Source organism: Dermacentor variabilis, chromosome 3 (genome assembly GCF_050947875.1).
Source record: "Dermacentor variabilis isolate Ectoservices chromosome 3, ASM5094787v1, whole genome shotgun sequence".
NCBI classification, from domain to species: Eukaryota; Metazoa; Arthropoda; class Arachnida; order Ixodida; family Ixodidae; genus Dermacentor; species Dermacentor variabilis.
Window position 1 is genome coordinate 29816931 of NC_134570.1, and position 24530 is coordinate 29841460.

General features: G+C 45.5%; 1 protein-coding gene across 1 annotated transcript in view; it reads right to left on the reverse strand.

Annotated features, from left to right (window-relative positions):
- The window catches only part of LOC142575349 (neprilysin-1-like), an 83669-nt gene that overhangs the window by 18129 nt on the left and 41010 nt on the right, over positions 1-24530 (reverse strand). The window contains exons 3-12 of the mRNA XM_075684633.1: positions 24246-24317; positions 23166-23327; positions 22099-22182; positions 20019-20242; positions 17002-17181; positions 15423-15563; positions 4124-4266; positions 2450-2684; positions 1662-1760; positions 631-708 (exon numbers count right to left, since the gene is read on the reverse strand). Coding sequence (XP_075540748.1) covers positions 631-708; positions 1662-1760; positions 2450-2684; positions 4124-4266; positions 15423-15563; positions 17002-17181; positions 20019-20242; positions 22099-22182; positions 23166-23327; positions 24246-24317 — 1418 coding nt within the window. The remainder of the gene's footprint in view (positions 1-630; positions 709-1661; positions 1761-2449; positions 2685-4123; positions 4267-15422; positions 15564-17001; positions 17182-20018; positions 20243-22098; positions 22183-23165; positions 23328-24245; positions 24318-24530) is intronic.

Genomic DNA, 24530 nt, shown 5'->3' on the forward strand with positions numbered 1-24530 from the left:
CGTGCGATGGGGCGCAAACCGTCGCTCCACTGAAGAGAAACGTACAGTCGAGCGTAAACGCCATAGCAGCGCACGAAGGAGAGCCGGTGTGTATATATAACCCAGTTTTGGGCCACAATGACGTTACCCGGGAAAAGGGTTGGCCCGACAGTGACCCTTCATGCAGTTGCCTCTCGGGGAAAGTTTTTGGAGCATGGAACTTGCGAGAGCGTAAAATTGACCCAGACACCATGTCTATAGAACGAATCAGTTTTGCCGTAACGCACCTCCTATAAGGCTGCTTTGCCGCGAATTATGGCATGTATACTGCCTTCGTGTATATATATATATATATATATATATATATATATATATATATATATATATATATATATATATATATATATATATATATATATATATATATATATATATATATACAAACCCACACGGACGTTGAGATGTTCTCCGGTGAATGCGCTCTAACGATTCTGTTGAGTATTGAGAACGACGGATTTCAGTGCATCTGTTGCTTTGACACAAATGAGACAACACACTTTTAACGAAGCAAGATATTTAAGGCAAACGAGACCTACCTTCCAACTTCTCTTCATTAAAAACAAAATGAAAGCAAACCAAAACGATGCTCACGTCATGGTATTCTTTGTCCAGTTCAACCGGATCCAAGATGAACTTCGGGAAGCCCACTTTTTGTCCCATAGCGGCTACCTGCGCACAAAAAACATGATAAGATTGCTGAACTGAAAAGTTTGTTCACATGAATTAATAATAATAATAATAATAATAATAATAATAATAATAATAATAATAATAATAATAATAATAATAATAATAATAATAATAATAATAATAATAATAATAATAATAATAATAATAATAATAATAATAATAATGATAATAATAATAATAATCTCTGTTGCATTCACATCCACAGCGTGCTCTGCTGTTATCGTAGACATAAAGAGCGACTCTAATGCGACAGCATTACGGCGTCCTGCCATTGAATGACTGTCCACCAAATCCACATGTACTTGCTCCCCTTCCCGTGGTCATCTGTGAACTATTAGGACCATATAATTAACTGATCCTAGCTGCCTACCAACACGTTACGACCATTATCTGCTGACAGCATACCGATAACTACTCCTCACGTCCTCCTTAGGATATGCTCATTCTGACAACTTATGATGAATCATTTACACCTCTCTATCACAGTGGTTATTGCGCACCACTGACTAAGGGCAGTTCTCCACGGACAACACATGGACTAAACAACACATTTACTTTAACTCTTACTGTAACTTAAGACGCTTAACTTACAGTAACATTTACTGCAACTCTTGCGAGGCCACATATCGCACACTGGTAAAAAGGAACGTACCACCGAGCCCTTTGATTACGCTGTCTCTGAGAACGACGCGCCGGAATTTTGACTTTAAAGTTTCTAAAACCTAGGGTATATGGCGTTTTTCGGCTCCTGAACCGCTTCTGGCGTATGCCGCCAGCAAAAGCATAGCCTTTCTCAAGGTCTGGTTCTGTCATCCTAAGAAAGTCGTCGCTGGAGCGTAGATTTCGACACCACCTAAGACCGGCAAAACTGTCCTGCGTAATGCTATCTTATCGAGAAAAAAAAAGAAACACACTATCGCAAAAGCACTCACCTTCTCACGACAGAGTTCCTTAGTCTTTTCATCGAGGAAACTCTGCCTCGGAAAGGTTTCCACGTAGGCATTCTTGATCTCGTCAATCAGCAATCCTACCTGCGCAGAGAGTGTTTAAAATGCACCCGGTAAACATTAAACTACAAAAAAAAAAGAAGCTGCATAATGCCTGGAGCTTCGTATTTAACAAATCCACCTGCGCATTAATGAAGGTCCTTGGACCATGGCCGTACGCATCGATGGCACAGAAAGCCACGAAAGCGTTGTTGAAATATCGCAAGTCGAACGGTGCTGGTAACCGTGTGTAGACTCGGTGCGAACCTTCAAATCTGCGAGAAATTGTGCCCCCCCCCCCTCTCTCTCTCTCTCTCTCTCTCTCTCTCTGTCTCTCTCTCTCTCTCTCTCTCTCTCTCTCTCTCTCTCTTTCCATACCCCTTCCCCCAGTGCAGGGTAGCAAACCAGACATGCGTCTGGTTATATCCTCCCTGTCTTTCCTGTCTTCCATCTCTCTCTCTCACCTGCGCATGAACCTTCGGGAAAGATATAGCCTTATGTCGCCGTATATATATATATATATATATATATATATATATATATAGCTCACACCAGCAGTAGTGGTGTGAACCTTTCTTCTTGTCTTTTGTGTTTTGTGACTGGTTTTTTCCTTCATATAGCCTTATGTCGCCGTAGATGTCGACAGCGAAGTCCAAACTATGGGGGCCGGACCGGTTGGCCGGTGGAAAGAAGGCTCGCACACGCGTGACGGCCGCGACCGGTCGACGTCGCACCTGGTTGTCGGTGGCCGACGAGGCGAAGTCCTGCCGCACGAACAGCGCCGCCAGGGGCATGCTGAAGCTGTCGCTGAGCAGGCGCACGCACTCCTTCCAGCGCGAGAGGTAGGTGCGCTCCTCGTGGGGGCGCGGCACTCGCCTCCGGAAGTCCAGGTACAGCCGCCGGAAGTGCACGTCCAGGTACGGCATGTACGCCATCACGAACCGCCACGACAGGTAGTTGGCCAGCGTCCTGCGCGGCGCGCCGCACGGGGATCAGCTTCGATGCGAGCTTATTTCGCGTAAATGCAAAGTTCAGTGAATGCGTGCAGCATAACGTACAAGAAAGTGGTCCCGAAGTGGTACACTGCAGAGGTATACTCTCGCGAATAGATACATCGCATAAACACAAGCCGTGCACAAAAAACAACAACAACAACAACAACAACAACGGGAAGTAGGAAGAGGTAGCTAGAAAGGAAATTTAAGATCTAATGTAAACGTCATAAAACTTGAACAAAAAGAACGAACATTAATACTAGTAAAAAAATATGCGGATACCAAGCACTGTAGAAATTCGTTTAAGCGAAGCTTACATTGGTGTTTGCGAAGAACGCGGTTCTTGTTTAGCGACCGATCCCGAGTACAGAGCATACGAGCAAGCTCGCCATATTTTCACTAAAAACCGCTTCGCTCAACATGAACTCGTGGCGCTCGATCGTGCATGACTGCGAATCGTTCCTACGATCATGAGTACGAAGGAATCGCGACGACTGCACTGCGACGAAGCAGTGACATTGGAATAACTGGAATAACTGGAAACATCGGAATAACTGTGGCAAAATGACAACGCTGGAACGGCTACGATGGAATGACGACTACGACATTGAGCACGAGCTGTTGGGCGAGTTGGTTATACATGATTTTAACGAAGGCGCCAAATAAAACAACGTTGTTGTTTTGATCCTTGGCAGCAGCTATTTATTCCTGTGTTAAGAAATAAAACGCTCAGTCGTTAGTGCGCCTACGTGGTTGTCCCGTGTCGCCTTCCTTCGTCCGTTGTTTTATTTGGCGCCTTCGTTGTAATCGACTACGACATGACGACGACAGAATGACCGTGACTTCGTGACGATGACGCAATGATGGCGATGGAATGGAGACGATGGTACGACGACGAGCGAATGACAATACGATGACGACGATGACCACGTGGCGACGATAGGAAGGTCTTTCCAGAGAGACAAAACGTGTAGGCAGATAATGAAGTGTGGCCATATACGTGTGGCCTAGAGCACAGTTACGGCCAATTCGAAGTCTACGAACAATGAAGCCAAGGAAAGCATAGGGAAATAACTGTCTTTTTTTTTATTGAAATGCAATGGAAAAAGTAAGGAAAAGGAAAGTGGGCGAATAGAAGAACTGTCGCTGGTGGTAGCCAGACTCACGACTTCCATTTCAATTCATTTGAAGTTAGCCTTATTGGTAAAGATATCAAAATGAGTACTCACGAATATCCAGGAAGAAGACCCAAGTTAAAAACTGCATGCGGAACCTACATACGTACATGATAGCGTAAACGAGAAATAAAGCGAACCTACAGTAGTGACTACGCCAAGGCGTGGGCTTCACACCTGGAGGAAGCGAACACTCTCTGTTCTCACGCCCTTTCTTTGAGACTGTGAGAAATCTCACCGGGGACTGGTCTTGTTGAGCAGGTCAAAGAGCCGGCGCATGTAGTTGGTGTCGTTCTCGATGGTCAGGTTGATGCTGGACTCGTCGGTCTGTTGCAGTCCCGCGTAGTCCATGACTATTCGCAAGATATGGGTCCAATTCAACTGCAGGCAAAAAACAAAAATAAAGAATGACAACGCCGCGGGGCACGGCTTACGTGAGACGCTGCTCATCGTTTCGGGCGGAACATTTGTACGCATAATGCGTGACAAGGGAACAGGAATTTTAGGTTTGAACGCAAAAAAAAAAGGAAAAGCTGCAAAACTGAACTCGAAAAGTGCGATATGATTGGAGTATGTTTTCTTGTACGATGCGTGATGATCTCAAAACATAAGGTCGAGTGCATACGCATGCTGGAGTGAAGTGCGTATAAAGCCTCTGATATGCAATTACAAAACTCGTTATAAAATTATGTTATATATTCTGTTGCGTTTTTAATTAGTTATGCTGTCTTCAATATACTTTCTGTTGTGACACAACTGAATATGGTGCAAGTTCTTTTTATTTTTCATGGTTATCCTGTTGACAGTGGTAGTGAACCTTTTCTAGAAGACGCAAGAGCGTTTTTCTCAGTAAAGAAACTTCCATTGTGCGATAATTGCCACTCGAGAATACGTAGAGCTTATGCGAGAAAACGCTTGCCTTGTCATAAAAGATATAATAAAATGCTGCCGACCCTTGAGAAAATTGAGCACGAGCAGAGCGAAGAATATTTTCCGACGACAAATACGTCATTGCGGATACGTCCGTGCACATCCTGTTAAATGCGTTTTGTGTCCAAAAGCGTTTTTGCTCTTGTAACGAGTAAAATTCTTATTTATTAGCACCTCTATAGTATCTATCTAGTACAAGGACACGTAAAACGCGCTGAAGGTAACTGTTAAGCTCACAATTGCCAAATGATGAAGGTGGACCACAGCGAGAAGCACGAGAACCACAGCAGGGAACGTATTTGTCTTTCTTTTCTTAATGTAAGATATACGGCAGTCCAAGGAGCAAGCAATCAGGCGTACAAAACGATACAGAATAACATAGTGCAAAGCAAATTTAAAGACAGTAGGTCATTTGTGTGTCCCCTTCAGAGAATATTGATAGGGTGAGGCAGTGAAAGTTAATGGGAAGGATAGAATGGCGGATACCTCGTGCAACAGTGCATTGTTGCAAACGCGGTCACATATGCAGAGCATTGAAGATGTTCTATATATTGCTTATTTCATTAATCAGCAAGGACGGCCTTGAGATCCACGTTGAACGGTCCTGATGACCGTTCCTTTCACTGTAGGGAAAGTGCTTTCACCGTGAAATAATTCGCGAACGAAAACTACAGCTTTGAAAGCTTTAACAGGTTTGTTAATGAACAGTGGCACATTGTCAAGTCATTGATTCCTATGTATGTTTTCTTGCTTTCTAGATACGGCTCTTATTTGCTTGTATTTTTTATTCATGTAAATTTGCTCTATAATTTCCTTATAGTTACAGTTCCTGATATTTGTGATTCTTTCATTTCTTTTGCATGTTGTTTAACATTCAACTGCTTGTTTTTTGCCTTTACATTGATGTAGTATACATTGTACCAATTGTTTCCTACCCGACGTGGTGGCGTAACAGCTTTGCCGTCACGCTGAGAAGCCTGAGGGCGCGGGATCGAATTCAGGCCGCGGAGGACGCACATTGATAGGGAGCGAAACGAAAAAAGCAGCCGTGAGGCGTGCATGGGGTGCACGTTAAAGAACTCCGGGTAGTCAATATTAATTCGGAGTTTCCCATTACGGCCTGCCTCATAATGATACCGTGATTTCGGCACGTAAAGCCCCATGATTTATTATTACTTCTCCCGTCCGCTACATTGGTCTAAATGCTCATCGTTCCCTGCACGTGTGCGTGTTTTCTTATTCATTTTTCTAGTCAACCACTCGTGCTGGAAAAGCCAGGGACCAAAATTGCACGACAAACCGTTGCCCGTACCATCGATCGAGTCAGATCAAATCAATGGCGTACTTTCTGTCAGCATTATTTTGACGACCCATAGTTCTCGACTCGTTTGCAGAATACCCGGCGTTTCAGTTACGCTTCGCGCTGGAAGCTATACTTCGCCCCAAACTCATCAGTCCGAAATGTACGTACGGCCGTCGGGGCCCCGTCCTCGGTCGATCGCTTTCTTGCACAATTACACTAAAGGAGCGGCGTCTTTTAGCCCAATTTGTTGCCGATGAAGCGACGCGTTATCGATAGCCCTTACGCCATTAACGCCATCGCACGTGAACACTGTATATAATGTCACTTCCGGGTCAATTTGTCAAATTTCTCTCAGTAGCTCGACGAGCGACTCGGCGAGCCTAGGTCCCTTCATGGCACGCCTGTCTGGGAGAACAGCGCGCCGAAAGCCACCCGAGATGGTGCGAGGCGAGTAGTGATTAATTGTCCTCATTTTGGTTCGCCTGTGCCTAAGACCCGCCTAAAATGCCTTCGCACACAATCACCGATCAAGCGGTATAGTTGGATGTGCGGCCAGATGACAGCAAAATGGCCTCATCCTGGCGAACTTGAAAAAAAAAAGTGTAACAGCAGCCTAAACGACAATCGATGACGGCCAGCTGCTGCTTTTTATAGAGTGCGGAAAGCGTGCAACTAGCAACAATTCTCTCTCCTTCCTTCTTTCCTCTCTTATCTTTCTCCTACGATTTCCCAGATGCTTAGCGCTTGAAGTAACGGACTTTAGTAAAGGAACACCTCGCTTGCTTTCAAGGACAGCATTTCTTTAGAGGCTGAAAATGCTGACCGCTGCTCAATATGCTGAAACTCAACCTTTCATGTTATACGTGTGTGGCTTCTTGGCGTAGCATCTGCATGCCACATATGAAATATACGTAAAATATCTATACCGGTGCCACACAGGCGCTTTCGATCGCGATGGAGTCCGATCGGGATCGAATTTTCGCATCACTATTGACGATGATCGCTGCTAAACTGTCCGAAAATTGGGATCGAGTCGAGTGAGCTCCAGCGTCCCATGTGTCGTTAAGTGGCTCCAAAGCAGGTGACAAACTTTCCTAATGTGCAGTAAAATCGCAAAGTAGACACCAGCCTGCGATCGTGATTGATGCACAAATTACGACTCACTGGATCTGGACCGATTAAAGTCGTGATTGAAAGGGCCCGCGTAACAGAATTCTATCAGAATCGAGGTAAATCCGGGTCGGGCTTGATCGCGATCGAAAGTGCCTGTGCGGCATAGTATTATTAAAGACAGGGTATGCACAAGACTCCGCGTATACAAGCAACAAGGCTAGAATGAAACTAGGAGAATGAGAGAGTCATATTAAGCATATAATTGCACCAAAATTTCAATGTGACATGTCATCTTGACGTACAGGAGATTGCTAAGCGTGTCGCTGTCCCGAAACTTTGTGACTGTGAACAAATCAAGACAATGTAAAAACATACGGGCGAATATGCGGAGAGAAATGCGCAATTCACCTCGTCTTTATTTCTTTTTTTTTGTTTGCACTCTCCGCATTTTATTAAGGCTTGCCTGCAGATATTTCAAGCAGTGTCAGCAGGTTGTAGGCCGCTTGTTGAGGCTTCTTTCTTTCTTTTTATTTTTCATATATTTTCACGTTGTGCCTCGTCTTGCGCATTCTCTAACCCGCCCCGCCCCCCTTTTTCTTTCTCTTTATGTTTACCACAACTCCTTGGAAGAGATTCGAGGATTTAACCAGGCTGATCCTCATAGATTTAACGCCACCGTCCACGCATGAATTTTTCTCCGCACAATATGAAGCCCAGATAAGGGATAGAAATGAAATGAAAAGCGTTGGGAAGAAAGAAACAACAAAAGGGTGGAGAACGCGGAGAAGGGCATAACTCAGAGGACGGTGCAGCCAGTGCGCTTCGCTAGCGCGGCCCGGGGCTTATTTATAGCCTGTCAGCGCGCCTGTTAAAGTGTCGCGGCGAAGGCTAGCGCGCCACCGTGAGGGGCTGCCCCCCCCCCCCCCCTCTGTGTACCGCGCCGCCGCGTGCTTAACGCTCCTGTTTGCACCCTCTGGCACGAGACCGCCGCTTACAGAACACACCCCGGTGCACCCCTAATTATACGCTGCTACGGCTGCTGCGTCTCGGACGCTTGCCGGACCTTATCCCCCAAGTGTTTCGGAATAGCGAAGAAAGGGTTGCGGTATCAAATTCCTATATTACGCGGCGCGGCCTACGTCGCTTGTACTGGAAGGTGTGTTAAGTTAAAACATTCTGTTGGACTTCGGGACGCTCTTGGATCTTGAGGGCACCCGGATCTGATTTCTGGATCTGGTTTCCACCCGACTAAGGTGCTTATAGCCCAGGTGTATATAGCCCGGGTGCTTAGAGCCATTGCTGCGACATGCAGGCCTCGGGAAAGACTGCGTAAGTTACCTGTGTACCAGCAATAAACGCTTCTCAAATAACGGACGTCCCTCTAGAGCCAACGTTTCGACAAGGAGACCTGCCTTCGTGAAGTCCTCTTATCGAAACGGCTGTTGCGACAGCGCTTGTTCGATCAATCCTTACAATACACTACATGTTTATTTTGTCGAGAAACACACAGTTGCCGGCGGGGGGGGGGGGGGGCCGTAAAGGCAAACAAGTCTCTGACAAACGGTGAAAAAGCCTCTCTCCAGATGACACAATACTCCCAATAAAGGAAAATAAAATAGAAAATAGAAACGAGACATACGTCATACACTGTGCAACAAGGTGCAAGTTACATAAATGCGTTTCACAGATTCAGACATGTATTTCATGTAAACGCTCACATTCAAATAAACACTACATAGCAAAACATGGAAGCAATACTGTTCATACAGTGAAATGCGCGCATTCAAATTGATATGTTAAAGAAAAAAAAACTCTTCACGTTACCACGAGACGGCTTATACTATAGCGCTCAACCTGAGAAGAACAGATTAAGCACGGCGATATTCTTTCTGAAAGTGTAAATGGACATGTTTTCAACAATCATAGTTGTATCTACTGGATTATGCTTAAGGAAGTCCGAAGTCTGGTATGGTAGGTGACTTTCTGTGGGCCACAATTAGTACGTATTTTCTTTTCGAGATAATTCTGATGCCGCGAGTCACAGCTATCTTCTCCGGCCCCCAGTTAATGATAATAATAATAATAATAATAATAATAATAATAATAATAATAATAATAATAATAATAATAATAATAATAATAATAATAATAATAATAATAATAAAAATAATAATAATAATAATAATAACGACGACGACGACGATGATGATGATGATGATGATAACTGTATAAAAACTTATGGGGTTCAGTGTTCACTTGCTTATGAATAACTAGCGCACACTTTTTCTTAATATATATTCAATGTGTTGATAGTCGGTGCTTACAAAAAAAAAAAGGTTCGGTGTGACTAAAATATGATGAATCTGCGATTACACATAAAATTACCTTGTATAAGTACCGCATACACTGATCACTTCAAACCTCATTCTTCCTGTGTACGTGTTACTTGCCTTGTTTGCAGTGTACGACAAGCAATATGGCGCATATTTATTGCTAGTTGTCACGTGCAAGTATTATTTCCAGGCATCAGAGGCGAACTGGAAGACAGGAACCACAGCAGTGAAAGCTTCGAACAAGCATGAAAAGACTGAAAGAGTGGCACGCGTTGACAGATTTCACTGTCACGGCTTGGCGACTTGGGTGAAACTGCGTTCGCTTTCCTTTTCAGTGTCGTTCCTCATTGTCACCTACGTACGCCCTTGAACGATATGTGACCGAGCCCACTTTCCCCGCGCAGGATTGGTTCAGATGTTCACATGTTAAAAAGTAGTTCAAATGTTCAGCGGGAAAGTCAGTTGATACCTAATAACACGTTAGATTCAAATCCACGTATCACAGGTAATCGTTACTCAAAAACAATTTCGGTGTGCTGTCTCGTACGTTACTGACAACTCTACATGTTCTTTGGATATCAACTAGCACGCGATTATTGGGGCAGCATTCGAAACGTACACTTTCGGAGGCGTAGCGAAGTCGTGAAGGGCATTCTGAAGACAGTCCCAATCGGCGCTGTCTTGCGAGAAGTTCGTCAGCACTTTCTCAGAAAATCATGAAGAATGACGCGGAAGTCCATTTTGATGTGTTGAACATCACGCACGGATTGACAACTTGAAATGCGGAGCTTCAGTGAGGTTTCCTCTCCTCTCACCTAAAATAAGCTTACAGTTATTCTCTAATAAGCAGCTGTGATTGCCCTACATGCCGGTTGAAAGTACGCAAAAAAATTCTGAACGCTTAAGAGAGAGCAACTTAATTTTATAACAATGCGGAAAAACCGGCGACATATGCTACCACGTGTTTTTTTTATTTCTTTTTTTTTTGTTAGAACGGCTTACTTTAAACATCGCCTGTGTAGGATATGGCAATTGCTTGCACGAGAAATCGTAATGTCCAATTGGCTGATTAAAAAAGAAATCATTAATTAGCTTTCTAATTTTCCAATCTAGGGCACAATTGAGAACTTGAAGCTTAGCAGTAGTCAAGCAATGTTTACTTAGCAGAAATAGTAAGATTGGACTGCAATATTTCTTTTGTAAAGTTAAACTGCGCTAGGGACGAGATACAGAGGTAGAAGGAGACAAGACAAACGCAGTCGCTAAGGACAAAAATATGCCTTACCAACTAGACTCCCAGCACACTCTCATGGACTGAAATGTCTCGGTGGTGTAAGTGTGGTTGCCGTGATGCACAACACGCACACACAGGGACATTTCGCACGTAAACACGGGAGGTGCACAGACGCCTGTGTACACTCCCTGTTTACGGGTCAGTCGGTGTTCCTGTTTTCGTGTGTGTATATATATCGCGCATGAGCGGTGTAGCTTGCACTATCGAGACGTGCCATGCCAAGTAATCACCGTCGATGCACTTCAAAATGTTTCTGATGGCGTCGGTTCTAGACCACGTTTCTCCCGCATCATTTCCGCGGGCGAGGGCGTACTACCGTTGCGCAGCCGCTTCATTTTACCACCCTATGTGCGGTGACCTTCCCGAATTCCTCTTTCTTAAGTGCTTCCCGTGGTCCCGAATTCCCATCCGGGGCCCCCCACGCTCGACCTTGTTCTACTTTTGGACCACCGATGTGCTGCTTGGTCGTACCCTCCAGGCGGTGCGCCTACTGAGCACGTCGACAAGAATATTTATCACGCCGCGTGTACTCAGCGCAGTTCCCTCGCCAGTGCAAAGAAAGAAAGACAGAAAGAAAGAAAGAAAGAAAGAAAGAAAAGAAAGAAAGAAAGAAAGAAAGAAAGAAAGAAAGAAAGAAAGAAAGAAAAGCTGACTGGTTGAGCCTTGTGCTCCAGAGATCCGCACTCAGCCAGACGGACGACATATATGAGGCAGGTTGTAGCGTCGCATTGACCAGGAGCCAATGTTATGGCTAATCAGGCGGCGCTAGCACCCGAACACACACGCACAAACGCAGGTACACATCTGCGTGCACACACACGAACACACGCACGCACACATACATGTATACACACACACACACACACGCCCGAAAGAGGGCCGTGAGTTCACGCATCGGCGACTAATTGGAGCCCTCTTCCTCCCGCGCGGTGCGACAAACCGTTCGTGAGCTCCACGCGGCCAGCGAAGCGACAGGTCGTTAGCGCCGAGCCGAAATGGCTTCGGGCTTCGCGATCTCGACGTTCCCGAGGCACTTGTAATCGATCTCTCTCTCTCTCTGTTCAGCGCGCACTTCCTCTTTCCCCAAGGGACGCGCGGCGCGGTGGTACCGCAGGGGGCGGGGGGGTGAATCTTCCGGCATCAGCTGTAGAGTGGTGGCTGCTGAGGGTGAAGGAGGGAACTGAGTTAAAGAGCTACACGCTTCGCACTACTGAGCCAGGATGGGAGTAAACAGTGTTCTTCCAGCTTCGGTTGTTCGCGCTTTGCTCACTGTTCCCCTCCACCAGCTCCTTTGAAAACAACGTTACGCTTCCTTCTTTTTGTTTGCTTGTTTTCGACGCCACTTATATAAAAAAAACTTTCACTTTCTCCCGTTTGCGTGTTTGCAAACGCTAGCTCTCGCTGTCACGAACAATTCTTTTTTCTTTTTTTTTTTTGCTTTCACTCTTTAGAAGAGGGCAACCAGTTTCTGATTGGAAGGAAGGGACCATCGTTACGCGGGCCCTCGGGGGAGTCATTTGAGTTGAAGGTATCGCCCTGGCTTCCGCAAACGCCTCTGCCCTATACCAGACCTCCAATTACTCTCTCTCTCTCTCTTCTTTATATATATTTCTGGAACTGACAGGGTTTCGGAGCCACTATAGGTCCGCTTTGTGCTACTTAAGGAACCGCACGATGAAGGTGCACGGTACCTGAGAAGCTCGCGCATCGCGCAGTTACTCAGTCGCCGCGAGGGGTCACGTTCGCGGTCGCTGGCGAGCACTTTCTGAGTGATAGCGGCAGAGTTTGGACAGGAACGCCCATTCGTCACGGCACGAACGGACGGTAGACGAAAAGAAGTGAAGGCGTGAAAAAACATAATAATAAAGAAAGAAGATCCACTGGCCCGGAAGATCTGCTGGCTGTAAGTGATAGCGTCGAAGCTTGAACAACAAAGCTGAGTTCAACGCGAGATCATCGAACAACGGAAGGATTAGAAATAAAACTTTGGCCGGAAATTCAACGTTTATAGCAATTTTATACTTACACGATAGCTCCAGAGAGAGTTAGATAGATAGAGAGAGAGCTAATTTAATTGAAGGAAGAGAGAGAGGTCGATCTGAGCTAGCGCGATCTAGCCTGCCACTGTGCACAGGGGGAGGGGACGCAGGACGTGAAGGTGGGATGAGGGATGACGATGACATTGAAGAATCCTCCAGGCTCATAATTTCAATCGTTACCCGAAAAAGAAAATAAGTAGCGAAGAATGTCACTGATTGAAGAGCGGCGTGTTCAGCACTGATCATTCACGTCGCAATCGACTGATTGATTTATCTAGGTGTAAGAATGCAAATCTTTTTGACACCTTCACATGGCAGAGCAAAAATGCTCCATTGCGATTAATGCTCCATAGTGTCCATTGCGATTAAAAGAAACGTTGATTAAGTGAACGTCGAACTCAGCGGCGGCTGCTTGAAGGACGAGGCGAGGGCGGAATAAGAAGCTCTAAGGAGAAACAGTTGGCAATGATAATGTTCTCCGATGTATGACAGGATACGTGAAGATGAACGCAGATGAAGTAGTGACACTATGCTATTATGAAAGAGAAAGTCTTGAATATCAGTTGTCAGAAATATTGTGCACTGGGCCTGCCGCTAGAAGAACTGTAGATATTTAAGAAGAATTTGCTAGAATGTGAACTGCGCAACGAATTTTGCCTGGTAACGGCGATAACAGAGCCAAAAAATCATGAGCCATTCCCCTCTGTGAAGGTGGTTAACCAGCGCGAAACTGTTTAACCCACGGTACGCATGTGACACATAATTTTGAACAAAGGTATGAAATAATTATTGTCTTAATCGGTGGTCATCGTGATGAAACGTACGCACGATCATTTACTGTCTTGATCGGTGGTCATTATTTCACTCGAAACGGCAATCACATTCTTTGATAATGTCAAATCGGTGCACGTACGCCGCTGGGTGGTCGGTTGGGCCAGATCGGTGTGGCATCGCGAGGGATATGTCTGCAACACGGAACGCGTAAATCGCTCCCTTTTCGGCACCAACACATCCGCATTTAAATCACCGACAACGACAACAGGAGTAGTGTCATCGCAGTTAACTCACGCAAAGTGAGTAGTCATGAACCTTATGGGACTATGATTCGTTGCATTTTTTGCTTGCTTACAGGGATATGAGCCATTTCTCACGTTTGTATGAGCCATTGATGATGACAGTTTTCGATACGCTGTTCTGTATGTTGTATGCGTGATTAGAAAGAATTTAAGTACTGTTTGCTTCATTTTGCAGAGTGCTTGTAGCCTCTGCCTTACGGGGATATGCGCCATTGCATTTCTTGCTTGCTTACGGGAGCATGAATGCTTACGGAGGTATGAGCCTTTGATGGTGATAGTTTTTGTACACGGAGAGCAAAATGCATGGAACCATAGCCATATATAGCTTCGCTGTAAATGAGATCATCGGAGGTTTCAGTGGTAGTTGGATATGTTGATCTCAACCTCAGTTATCAGTTTGTTTTTGAAGATTGCTCTAGGTAGCGGACAACATCGGTGCTCTCCCTTTAACAAAGCCGTTCGACTCCTAGCGCGTGCGCCTCTACCCGCGGCGTCCCTTGCGCGCGTGAGAAGACGGCGGCGCGCACCCTCACCGCCCTCCTCCCTTGCGAGCGCGAGAAGACACCGCCGCATCAAGCCATCATACTTCCCGACTCACCCTCGCAAGCTTGCGCTCACACCTACAGCATACGACGAGCGGCCGCGATGTCATAGCATTTGGATTTTATACAGAATATCACGGCGATGCCGATGCCGACGATGGAAGTTCGCCTGGAGTGCCCATATAACTGATATCTAAATAAAACAGCGTAATAGAAGAAACAAACAGGACGGAGCCATTTCAGACTGCGAAATTTGTTTTAATTACTATATTAGAAGATGCTGTCCCCTTTAGTTGGCGCCGCATACTTCTTTTCACATAGAGAGTTTACTACTTATTTTTTAAATCTATGTGTGAAAAGGAGTAGCCGGCGCCAACTATAGGCTACATCATCTCCTATGTACCATATAATAAAAAAAATGTCATCCGATGCGTGACCGTTGTCGCAGAGACACATTCTTTAAACAGACATACCGTCTATCAAAAGACACATGTTCACTCTCAGACCTTTCTCTAGGAAGCTAATCTCTTTACAACTAACTTCTAGTGAAAGATGGCATCACTCAGCTGCAACGACATTGGGTATATCTCGAGGAGGAATATGAGTTCTCTGACTTACAACATGTCTGTTTAGAAAACGTGTTTCTTCGAAAATTGTTTTGTATTGGATGACGTCGTCAGTGTACAAAGATTGCAGTTTGATCAGCAAACGCCGCTTGAATCTAGTGCTCTGTCCTGCTTGTTTCTTCTCGTGCCCTGTCCATATTGCGCTCAAGCTTGTCTTAGCCTTTGAAAACGCACCAAGTAGTCCAGTTGTATTCATCACCCATGTTCATTCATTCATTCATTCATTCATTCATTCATTCATTCATTCATTCATTCATTCACAGAGGAGGTTAAACTACAACCTCTGGCGCCATGTCGTGCAGTTCTGCCAGTGTGACGCTGATCATGCCCGAGTCGTAGTTTGCAGACGAGTCATTGGCCGCGCTGCCATTGGATCCTGCTCCGCTGGACCCCGATCCGTCGAATTCGCTGGAGTGGGATACCTGTGCGCAGTAGACATCATAGCCAATCAAATCGCAGCAAAAGGCTTAATGCACATTTATTACAAACGTCCCAGAACATACTCAAGTGACCGGAAGGTCAGCCAACGCCCTATCTCACTTCGCAGAGTGGACTGCGAGTGTCGAACGTAGGTTGCGAGTTCGGCTCCCGTCGGGGAGACCGTTACCTTTTCTACCACTTCCTTTTATTCTGTTTCTTTATTAAAATGCAAAGCACATGGCAAATTTACCAGTTATTAGTAAATCTTCAATAAAGAAAACTAGTCTTCCCAATGAGCGCATTTTTGGCTTCATTGTCAGTTGGCTTCTCACGGCTAAAACTAAAAATCGAGCCCATCGGTTCCTCTGATTCTTGTTGCACATTTTCCCCCTTAGTTTGCCCGAATAACACGAAACACTATCGTTCTACAAAAGACACTACCTCGTGCTTCTCGTGAGCCTGCGCCTTATTATTCGGCTCGTCGTGATCGCGTACATAACGTTAACGTACCCCGTCATAACACCGTCGCCTGCTCACAATCATTCCTTCCCAGGACTTCGGTCGACTGGAATAATCTACCTACATCATTAGTAAGCATCAGTGACCCCACTAGTTTTGAGAATGTACTAATCAACATAAAATAATGTATGGTGGCAAGTGGCATAATTACGTACTTATTCGTGAACATTGTCTACTTGCTAAAGCGTACTCTTTCTGTATTTTCATATTATGTAAGTCTCTGTTTTGGTTGTTATGAATGCATTACTAGCTTTTTCATATCGCTTTTGTTCCCTGCACTGTGAATTCCTAGAACTAATTCTGTATTTTTTACTCTTGGAATGTATTCTCGCCCCTCCCCTCTGCAATGTACAATTATGTACATTGAGGGCATCACGAATAAATAAATAAAATAAATAAATGCTGCTAATGGGTTTTTCATCTTGAGTGATATCGATAACTCGCACGTCTACTTTCAACGAAGATTTCATTTTTTTTTTCGCAAAGCAGGGCCGCATTTCTGGCAGAAAAATATCCGGAATTTTCACTTTTGGAGACTGATAAGTAATGAATGCATTTTTCTTAATTTTCTATGCAGTCTGCACCGTGCTTTCGTGGAACAAGATCCAATTTGAGAGATTAACACTCTAGATTTAACTTTCGTGCCCTTTGCGCCTTATATCGTTCCCGTGACCTAATTGCTATCTAACTTGCGTGCACATTCCTTCTTTGGCGCATGCAGCGCCCCCAATTCAATCCTGTCAGGAACTTGTTGTCAGGCTGATACGCGCCTGCACATTAAAAAAAAAAAGTGTGCGCGCAAGTTTTACATTACGATTATTGTTAGCAGACAAGACAATGACGATGAGTTTACTGGATGCGTTTTCTCGGGTTTTACCGACGGTCGGCCGTAATCCGTGACCGGAATGTTTCGACACGTACGTTGGCAAACTGTATTTCAAAGTCGACGACTTCTTCGACGTCTCTCTCCGGGTCCTTGGCACCGAGAAGCCTGGCCGACTGCGCCAGGATTTCCCGGTAGAGGCGAAGAGCCTCGCGACACTTGTCGTCCGTCTCGTTGAGGTAGTACTCGCTTCGAAGCACGGGGGACCCGCTGAATATCTGCGAACACGTCGGCAGGGATTGGTGCGCTGTTGGCGGGTAAGAACAACCACAGTGTGTACAATGTCACGGACGACAGTGTGCGCGTTCGGCACTGCAAGCCATTGTGACAGCCTCGCGGACTTCGGGGCCCGATTCAACCGCACAAGTACAGCCGGCGTCAAAAAGCTTACGGGGTGCAGGTTTCACGTAAAAGCGTAATTTCTGCTCAGTGCGGGCTCGCGGCGTTTAAACGGATAGTGGAACATTGCGTCCGTCGCACACAGTGCTGCAGACTGCAAATCTTAACTCTGGGCTATGTACCAGAGCTTGCGGGAGATTGTTTTTTTTTTTATTTCATAGAGCGTTGTGGGCCTGGCAAACTTCTGACGCCGACAGTAGGCATGCGATTGCCAGAAGTAGTATACAATGTACAAGCAGCAACCCGCGTGCTAAACTTAACATACTGGACATCGTTAAACACCAGACATATATGGCTGGATGCGCGCCGGCGCAGTTGACAAGTATAGCTACGGCTTGATGCTGGTGAGCCCAAGGTGGCGGATTAGATTATACCAGCTGTGGTCGCACCATTATTGATGGATCCGGGGTGCAAGAACAGTCATATTTCGAACTTTAGTTAGATATGAATTTTGGCCCAGTTCGCCCAAAATTAATCCAGAGTCTCCCAATACGGCGTAACTCTTAGCCAGATTGCTGCATCGAGATGCAAAATCGTTCAATCGAAAAGCTGGGGACGTATTCTCGGATGGTCACTTTCGGAGATATCATTTTCAGTGCGCGCTGATTGGCTGGTTGAGGGAAACTGGTTTAGCTGATTGGCTGGTGTAGCAAAACCACTCGAATCATACAACGGGTCGTGTAATACATAACGCGAAAGTGATAGTATCACCGAAAAATGACCGTCCGGGAATGCATCGTCAGGGGAAAGGCACCAGCAGCGTGGAAGCGTCACCTAATCTTACCGCACGCGAAATAGCAGTATTCGTCCCAGCAGTAGTAATTGATTGCTTCATTATACTTATAATGAAAAGGGGGAAGTGAGGAAATTCCGGCTGACCTACCGTAACTATCTGAAACCTGAATGGCGGTCAGCAGAGGGTATGGGAGATTATGAATAAATGACATAGAGTGAGCACTTGAAAGAGGATAGACAGTACATAGTGCAGGAGTACCTCTATAGTATACACATATGCAACTATCTGCTCTGTACCTTCCTTCGCTCCCACTGGATGGAACTGCAAATCTTTTCCTTTTTATTTGTGCTGATGACCACCGTCAGAAGATATGTTTTTTTTTACATTATTTAATTTCTTGTTGCTCAACAAGATGACGGCACTCAGCTTTCTAATCGAAGTGCCTCTTATGACTCATTGGCATAATTGAAACGCGAACAGAAAATAACCAATAAGAACGCCCGTTCCCCGTAGCTACACCGAAGTTCGATTTGTACTCGCTATGTAGCCAATTGCTAAGCATAGAGTAGCTTCAGTTGTACGTTTCGGATCACCTAATTAGACCTGGGTTCAGAACCTAGAAACGGAATAGCGCGTATGAGTTGTTTTCGACGACTTGTTCGCGTTGGAATTTGTTCCGATAGTACACGCAGACCGTTATGATAATATAAACAAACACATAAATGAGAAACGAGGATGGTTGATCTTTGCTACGTGAAGAAATTTAAAGTTTGAAAAAGAAAAAAGAACGCTATAGGCGTATACGTAGGAGCGAACGCGTGCTAGAGACTCGAGACACGGAACGAGAAAAGAGAGACGTGACCTGCGAGTTCTCGGTGTCTGTCCTGAGGTTAGCGCTGTTTTTCTCTGAGATACGTGGAAACTATCTCATTCAGTGGCGTTATTACGGTATATTTTTTCATTTCAGCTCACAACCGGTCGCTTCGCGCACGGAAGTAGTTTTATAGCGGCAGTTAATTCTAATGGCTCTGAATGGGTGCTCCATGCCCCGTGCAAAAAGAAAGAAAGAAAGAAAGAAAGAAAGAAAGAAAGAAAGAAAGAAAGAAAGAAAGAAAGAAAGAAAGAAAGAAAAGAAAGAAAGAAACAAAGAAAGATGTGTCAATGAGCATCTTGTCACCACCGCTGTCACCTGCAGTTCTCGTTTTCGTTGGACCATGTAAGGCTCTTTTAATGCATTTTAGATATTGCGCAGCGCACCTCGGAGAAATCCTTGCTTTATAGTTTGCTATAGTTTACACGAGGCCGCTCGAATCTATGCAAAGGTCACCGGAAAATATTGTAGTGTTGAGCCTGCGCGTAGTTTTGGGCCTACAAATACTTTTGGGCTTACACGTACTACATAATTAAAAGCAAATTCTATTGGCGAACCAAAGCAATTTGTTTATTAGGAGAGCCTTTATAGCTAGCTATTCGAGGCGCTGCTGTTTGTCCAATAGAAAACTTGCTAAGGCGTTTGTTCCTGACACTCTACACGGCGAATTTGGTTGGACGAAAAAAGGCCTGTGGTGCCAAAGTGCTCCCAGAAGTGCGCCCATTCCTACGATAGAATTCATTATTACAGGCTCGCTGAGTGACAGCGTCGGCCGCTCATCCAGTTGGCAGATATTCAGTTTGCAATGGAAGCACAATATAAGAAGCAACCACAACGCTAGGAGCACTAAACTTCAAATTGTGGTGGTTAACGTTCCAAGACAATACACGGGGGCCTGCGGCGGGCCTAGGAAGGTATTCAGGATGCAGAAGTGTATGTAGACGCAGTGCTCCCTCTATACTCCCGGGTCTTGTGTTGCGGGTTCATCACGCCCAGAGGACTTCTGGAAGTAATGTAGCAGACGCCTTCTGGTATGGGCTCAAGCGAACCTGTATGACGTGCATGGAGGTGTTTCGCTCGTCCTGGCCCACGTGGAGCTGGAAGAATGGCTCGACGCCGTGCACACGCAAAAGCGCCAGCCGCCGCTCGAGCGCCAGCGACGTGCTCGTCATGGGCTTGTGGCGGGAGCCCCTCTCCAGTGTGGGCCACGATCCGAGGTAGTCGTCCCGGAGGAGCTCCTTCAGCTTGGCCACCGACCCTTCCTCCACGCTGCCTGCGGGGGGCGCAAGATGGAATGAGCGCGACAAGACGTAGCAGAAGTGCCTCCTGTCGCGACGCGGCTGGAGACGGGAGAGGCACTATATCTTTAAAGACTAAAAATGTTTGACCAGCTTACGGCTTGGCAGATACGGCCATGCACGCGCATACTCACACTAAAGCCAGTCGCAAAATGTTGTTGAGACCGGAAGCTTTTAAAAAAGAAGACGCAGTTTTTTCCAGGAGGGCCATGCACTGAAAGCGATAGCAAGGTATTAAAACATTACACGAAAGCTTTTATGGGCAGTATAAACCAGTTATTTTACTAAATGAACGCGCGTTGTGTCATGCACCCATAGACCTGCATGAACAGAGTTCACCGCGAGTATACGCGGCCACAACGGTGGCGCGATGACAACATGTAGCGGAGAGCGCGCGCGCGCTTGTCCCAAAGCGAACGTTCCGTGCTACCGCTCTCGTTGCCATTTCACTAAGCCGCGCCTCCGAAACTAAGCAGATCACGTAGCCTCCAACACTCGTCGCGCGGGAGGACAGCACGCGTAAGGGCACCAGCCTTTTGGCCTTAAGATGAAGCTTTAGCTCGGCCCCAACTACGACGGGGCCTATTCAAACACATCTAAAACGCAAGAACGCTTTTCTGAGATAATTCCTGCACGGATTCTAATGAAATTTGTTGCATTTGAGAGGAAAAGCTAAATTGTAACGACGGTTGGGAGCGGAATGCCGATTTAGGGCCTGAATTTTGCTAAAAGAATTTTCAAAACGTTGAAAAATTGAAAAAAAAAATAGAAGCTCGAAGTTTACAAAATAATATCTCTGCTTCAAGAACAGATATCTCGGTTCTTTAAATGGCATCCATTAGACCATTCAACGCGGACAAATTTCATGTCAATTTATGTCTTACGTGAATTTGTTACGTTGTGTACAAGGGTTCTGCAAATGCTGTATTTCCGTATTACAAATTTTTTTTAGGATTTATGTGTAACATATAAATTTTGTCCGCTTTATATGTGCTATTAGATGCAATTAACGGAATTGTGATATCACTTTTCATTGCTGAGTTACAGAGTTGTAAACTTGATAGTCTTGTTTTCTGAAAATTTTTGATATTTGTCAATTTTTAATAAAATACTGACAACCTAAATCAAAAATTCGAAACTAACTATCACTAGAATTTAAAGTTTTCTTTTAACTGCCACAAACCTCACCAAATTTGGTGCAGTGGTTGCCGAGAAAAACGAATTCTCCTTTTACATGTATTTAGATAGGAGCACCCGAGCTAAAGCTTCCCCTTAACTGCTCGCCCCAGCGGCCACAGCAGATCACGTGACCTCCAGCAGCCACCGCGCTGGTTGCATAGGCGCTGTCTCACGCGGAACAGCACGGCGTCGGCGACGTCCAGATCGCACGTCGGATGTCAGTATAATTGCTATCGCAATAATACTATACAAGTGCTTTCCTTACGCGAGAAGCGCAGGCGCGCAGCCGTACCCTGAGCGCCCTTCATCTAGAGGCTACATAGGCCAGCACCACATATTATAGTTATCCAACACCCTCCCTCCCCGGTGTCTCTAGGCTTCAATTCGCTGCTACACCAGACTGAACCATTTTCGGCAAGGCCTGGCACGACCAACGCTACCTCGTGGACTACATTCAAAACTGCCTGTGGAACAGTGTAGCCGCGGAGTCTTGGACTGCAGACTCAAGAAACTAGTGGCAATATTTAAAACCAGTTGATTCAATCATCGTGGGGAACTCAGGTTGGAGCCAACGTTCAGAAAGCGGGTGACATGCAGCAATGCTAGAAAATCGCGTGGGACACTTAATTCGTACATCGTTGTGTTTACTTACTGGTGTTCATGCATGAGTTGTACAGCGCTTTCACTTTGCTCACGGCCGAAGTCCGGTTAAGACTGGTTGGCTCTTCGAGAAGCTCTGAAAGAGAAAAACAAGAGCGATGGTAGAGATGGCAGGGAAGGCGTGTCCTTATTCGGTGCTGCATGGGCACGCAATACTCTTCGCTGACATATACAAAGCAACGTGTTTATTTAAACTAACACTGAACATAATCGCAGGGAGCAGCGATTCTGCACTATCAAGAACATGTGGCATTACAGTGTCAAATATTTGTGGTGCTACAGGCGTTTAATACATAACAAATACAGAAGACAGTAATACATACTACGTAATTAACTAATACATTCATAATACACTCAACCTGAAATGAGCATATATACAGTGACTTAAATGTGATCAGCAATGGCGAATGCTCTTGTATTTGTGGAGCGTTATCCTTTGCAAAGTACGCCATGTATTATTATTATTATTATTATTATTATTATTATTATTATTATTATTATTATTATTATTATTATTATTATTATTATTATTATTATTTGTTACACATTCCTATTAGAAAAGAAGCATGGTATAGATTAACCGGCAATTTAAGAGCATCAAGAACATATCGGTTGAACATTCTGCGCTGGTCCTACAGACAACTTTGACAAGGGGGGAGTTATGTTGACTTGAAAGCGGCCCTGTCTTCACGCATGCAGTAAAACAATTTTTTTTCTTATTTTCTTTAATAGCGACGTTCCTCACTTGCCTATTTACCCCGAGTTTCACAGAAAACAATAAAGTTACTAGCTGACGTCATCTGATAATTCCCAGGTTCTCGAGCGCCTCGTAAAATGAAGAAAACAAACTAAACAAAGCGGCAAGCCAGAAGGAAGTCGCTGCCTTCCCGATCAAGTTGAACGACCCTGCAAACGTCGTTGTCCCTGCGTACAGAGAGCAAGACCTCGCACTATCCGAGCGCTCTCTTCGAGTCGCTCGCTTGGGCTCAGCTCGTGGGTGGGTCATCGCGTGCTTTTCCCGCCGTAAACAACGCCCCGCGGCGGCATGTGCGGACGCACTCTTGAGCCGGACGAAGATGGTGTCCTGCATGCTGATGAGCACGTTGGTGTAGTAGTGGTCGTCCGGCGCCGAGTGCTGGTGGACGAAGTTGCCGCACGCGAACGCGTCGAAGTCCTCGCACGGGTCGCGGTGCATCTGGGCACGCTCCAAGATGGCCGCCGCTGCGAAGTTTGGAGAAAGAGCGAAGAATAGTAAGCAAAAGAAAGGGGGGGGGATCGCTGGCAGGGAAGGAATGGTATGTCACGCTATACGTGTTTTGAACCGCGATGCGTTGTTCTATTTCGGTCACCACTGCGCGCGGGTTAGCCATACGCGGCTCTCTTATTGATGGGGAAAAAAGAAAGGGCGAAGGCGTACTACTTTGCGGAAGGGGTAGAGAGTTGCGGTAGCAGCGAGAGCGAGAGAAAGAAGAGAAATTAAGCTGGGTCACGCGTGGTTGGCCCCCGTGGAGGGGTTACTAATTAACTCTCGTAGCTTGTTTGTACGAGCGACTGAGCCGCGAAGAACGTAAGAAAACTTTGGCGAACCAAAGACAGTGAGCGTTCAGCGATGGCACAAAACAGGATTCATGCGGTCGAACTTATCTATTCAGCTGAAGGCACCCCAGTGGCGCACAAATGGTACACAAGTTTCGCTGGACAACACGTATTTGCAGACACAGCTGTACACCCTAGTGCAACTCTTTGATATTGCCTTTTTAAAAACGCCGCCCCCCGAGTGTTACTGCTAACAGAGGAAGATGAGAGGAAAATGGGGAAAAGTTGAAAATGGCACGCACTTAGGGCACACACATGCGTGGTTTTCACTGACATAAGTTGATAATGATAAACAGGACGTTATTTAACTTTCATCTTGCACCAGCAATCTGCTCTCAACGGAAATTTGTTTCCGGCTCAGTTTGCCGAAAGGGAGCGTTCATTAAGCTCTACTTTTATTCTGCTCCGCGGGGAGGAGCTTTCTTTAATATTTTTTTTGCTTTTATAGGCTGTCGTGTGGTCTTTGCGGCTTTCTGTTTATTTGTATGGTTGCTTGCTTTCTTTCTGTATTTATTGTTTAACAACGCTGTCTTGTGCACTCACCCGCTCGGATGCATTCTGGACTGTAGCAGGTATTCCTGGTTAGAGGCGGCGGTAGTTCCCACCGAGGTTCGTCTGAAAATCAAAAACAAATACTATACACTAGCACAAAAGATTAAATGTTCTCAAAGCAGGCCATCGACAACTTTGTATGGTGGATTGATATATTGGGAGTGGACGAAAGAACTCTAATTTTCTTGTTTTTGTATTCAAAATAAATAGTTCAGGGCCATTTCGAGCGCCAGAAGAGAATATAGGTTGGAGATGTGCCTTATCAGGCGTCATCAC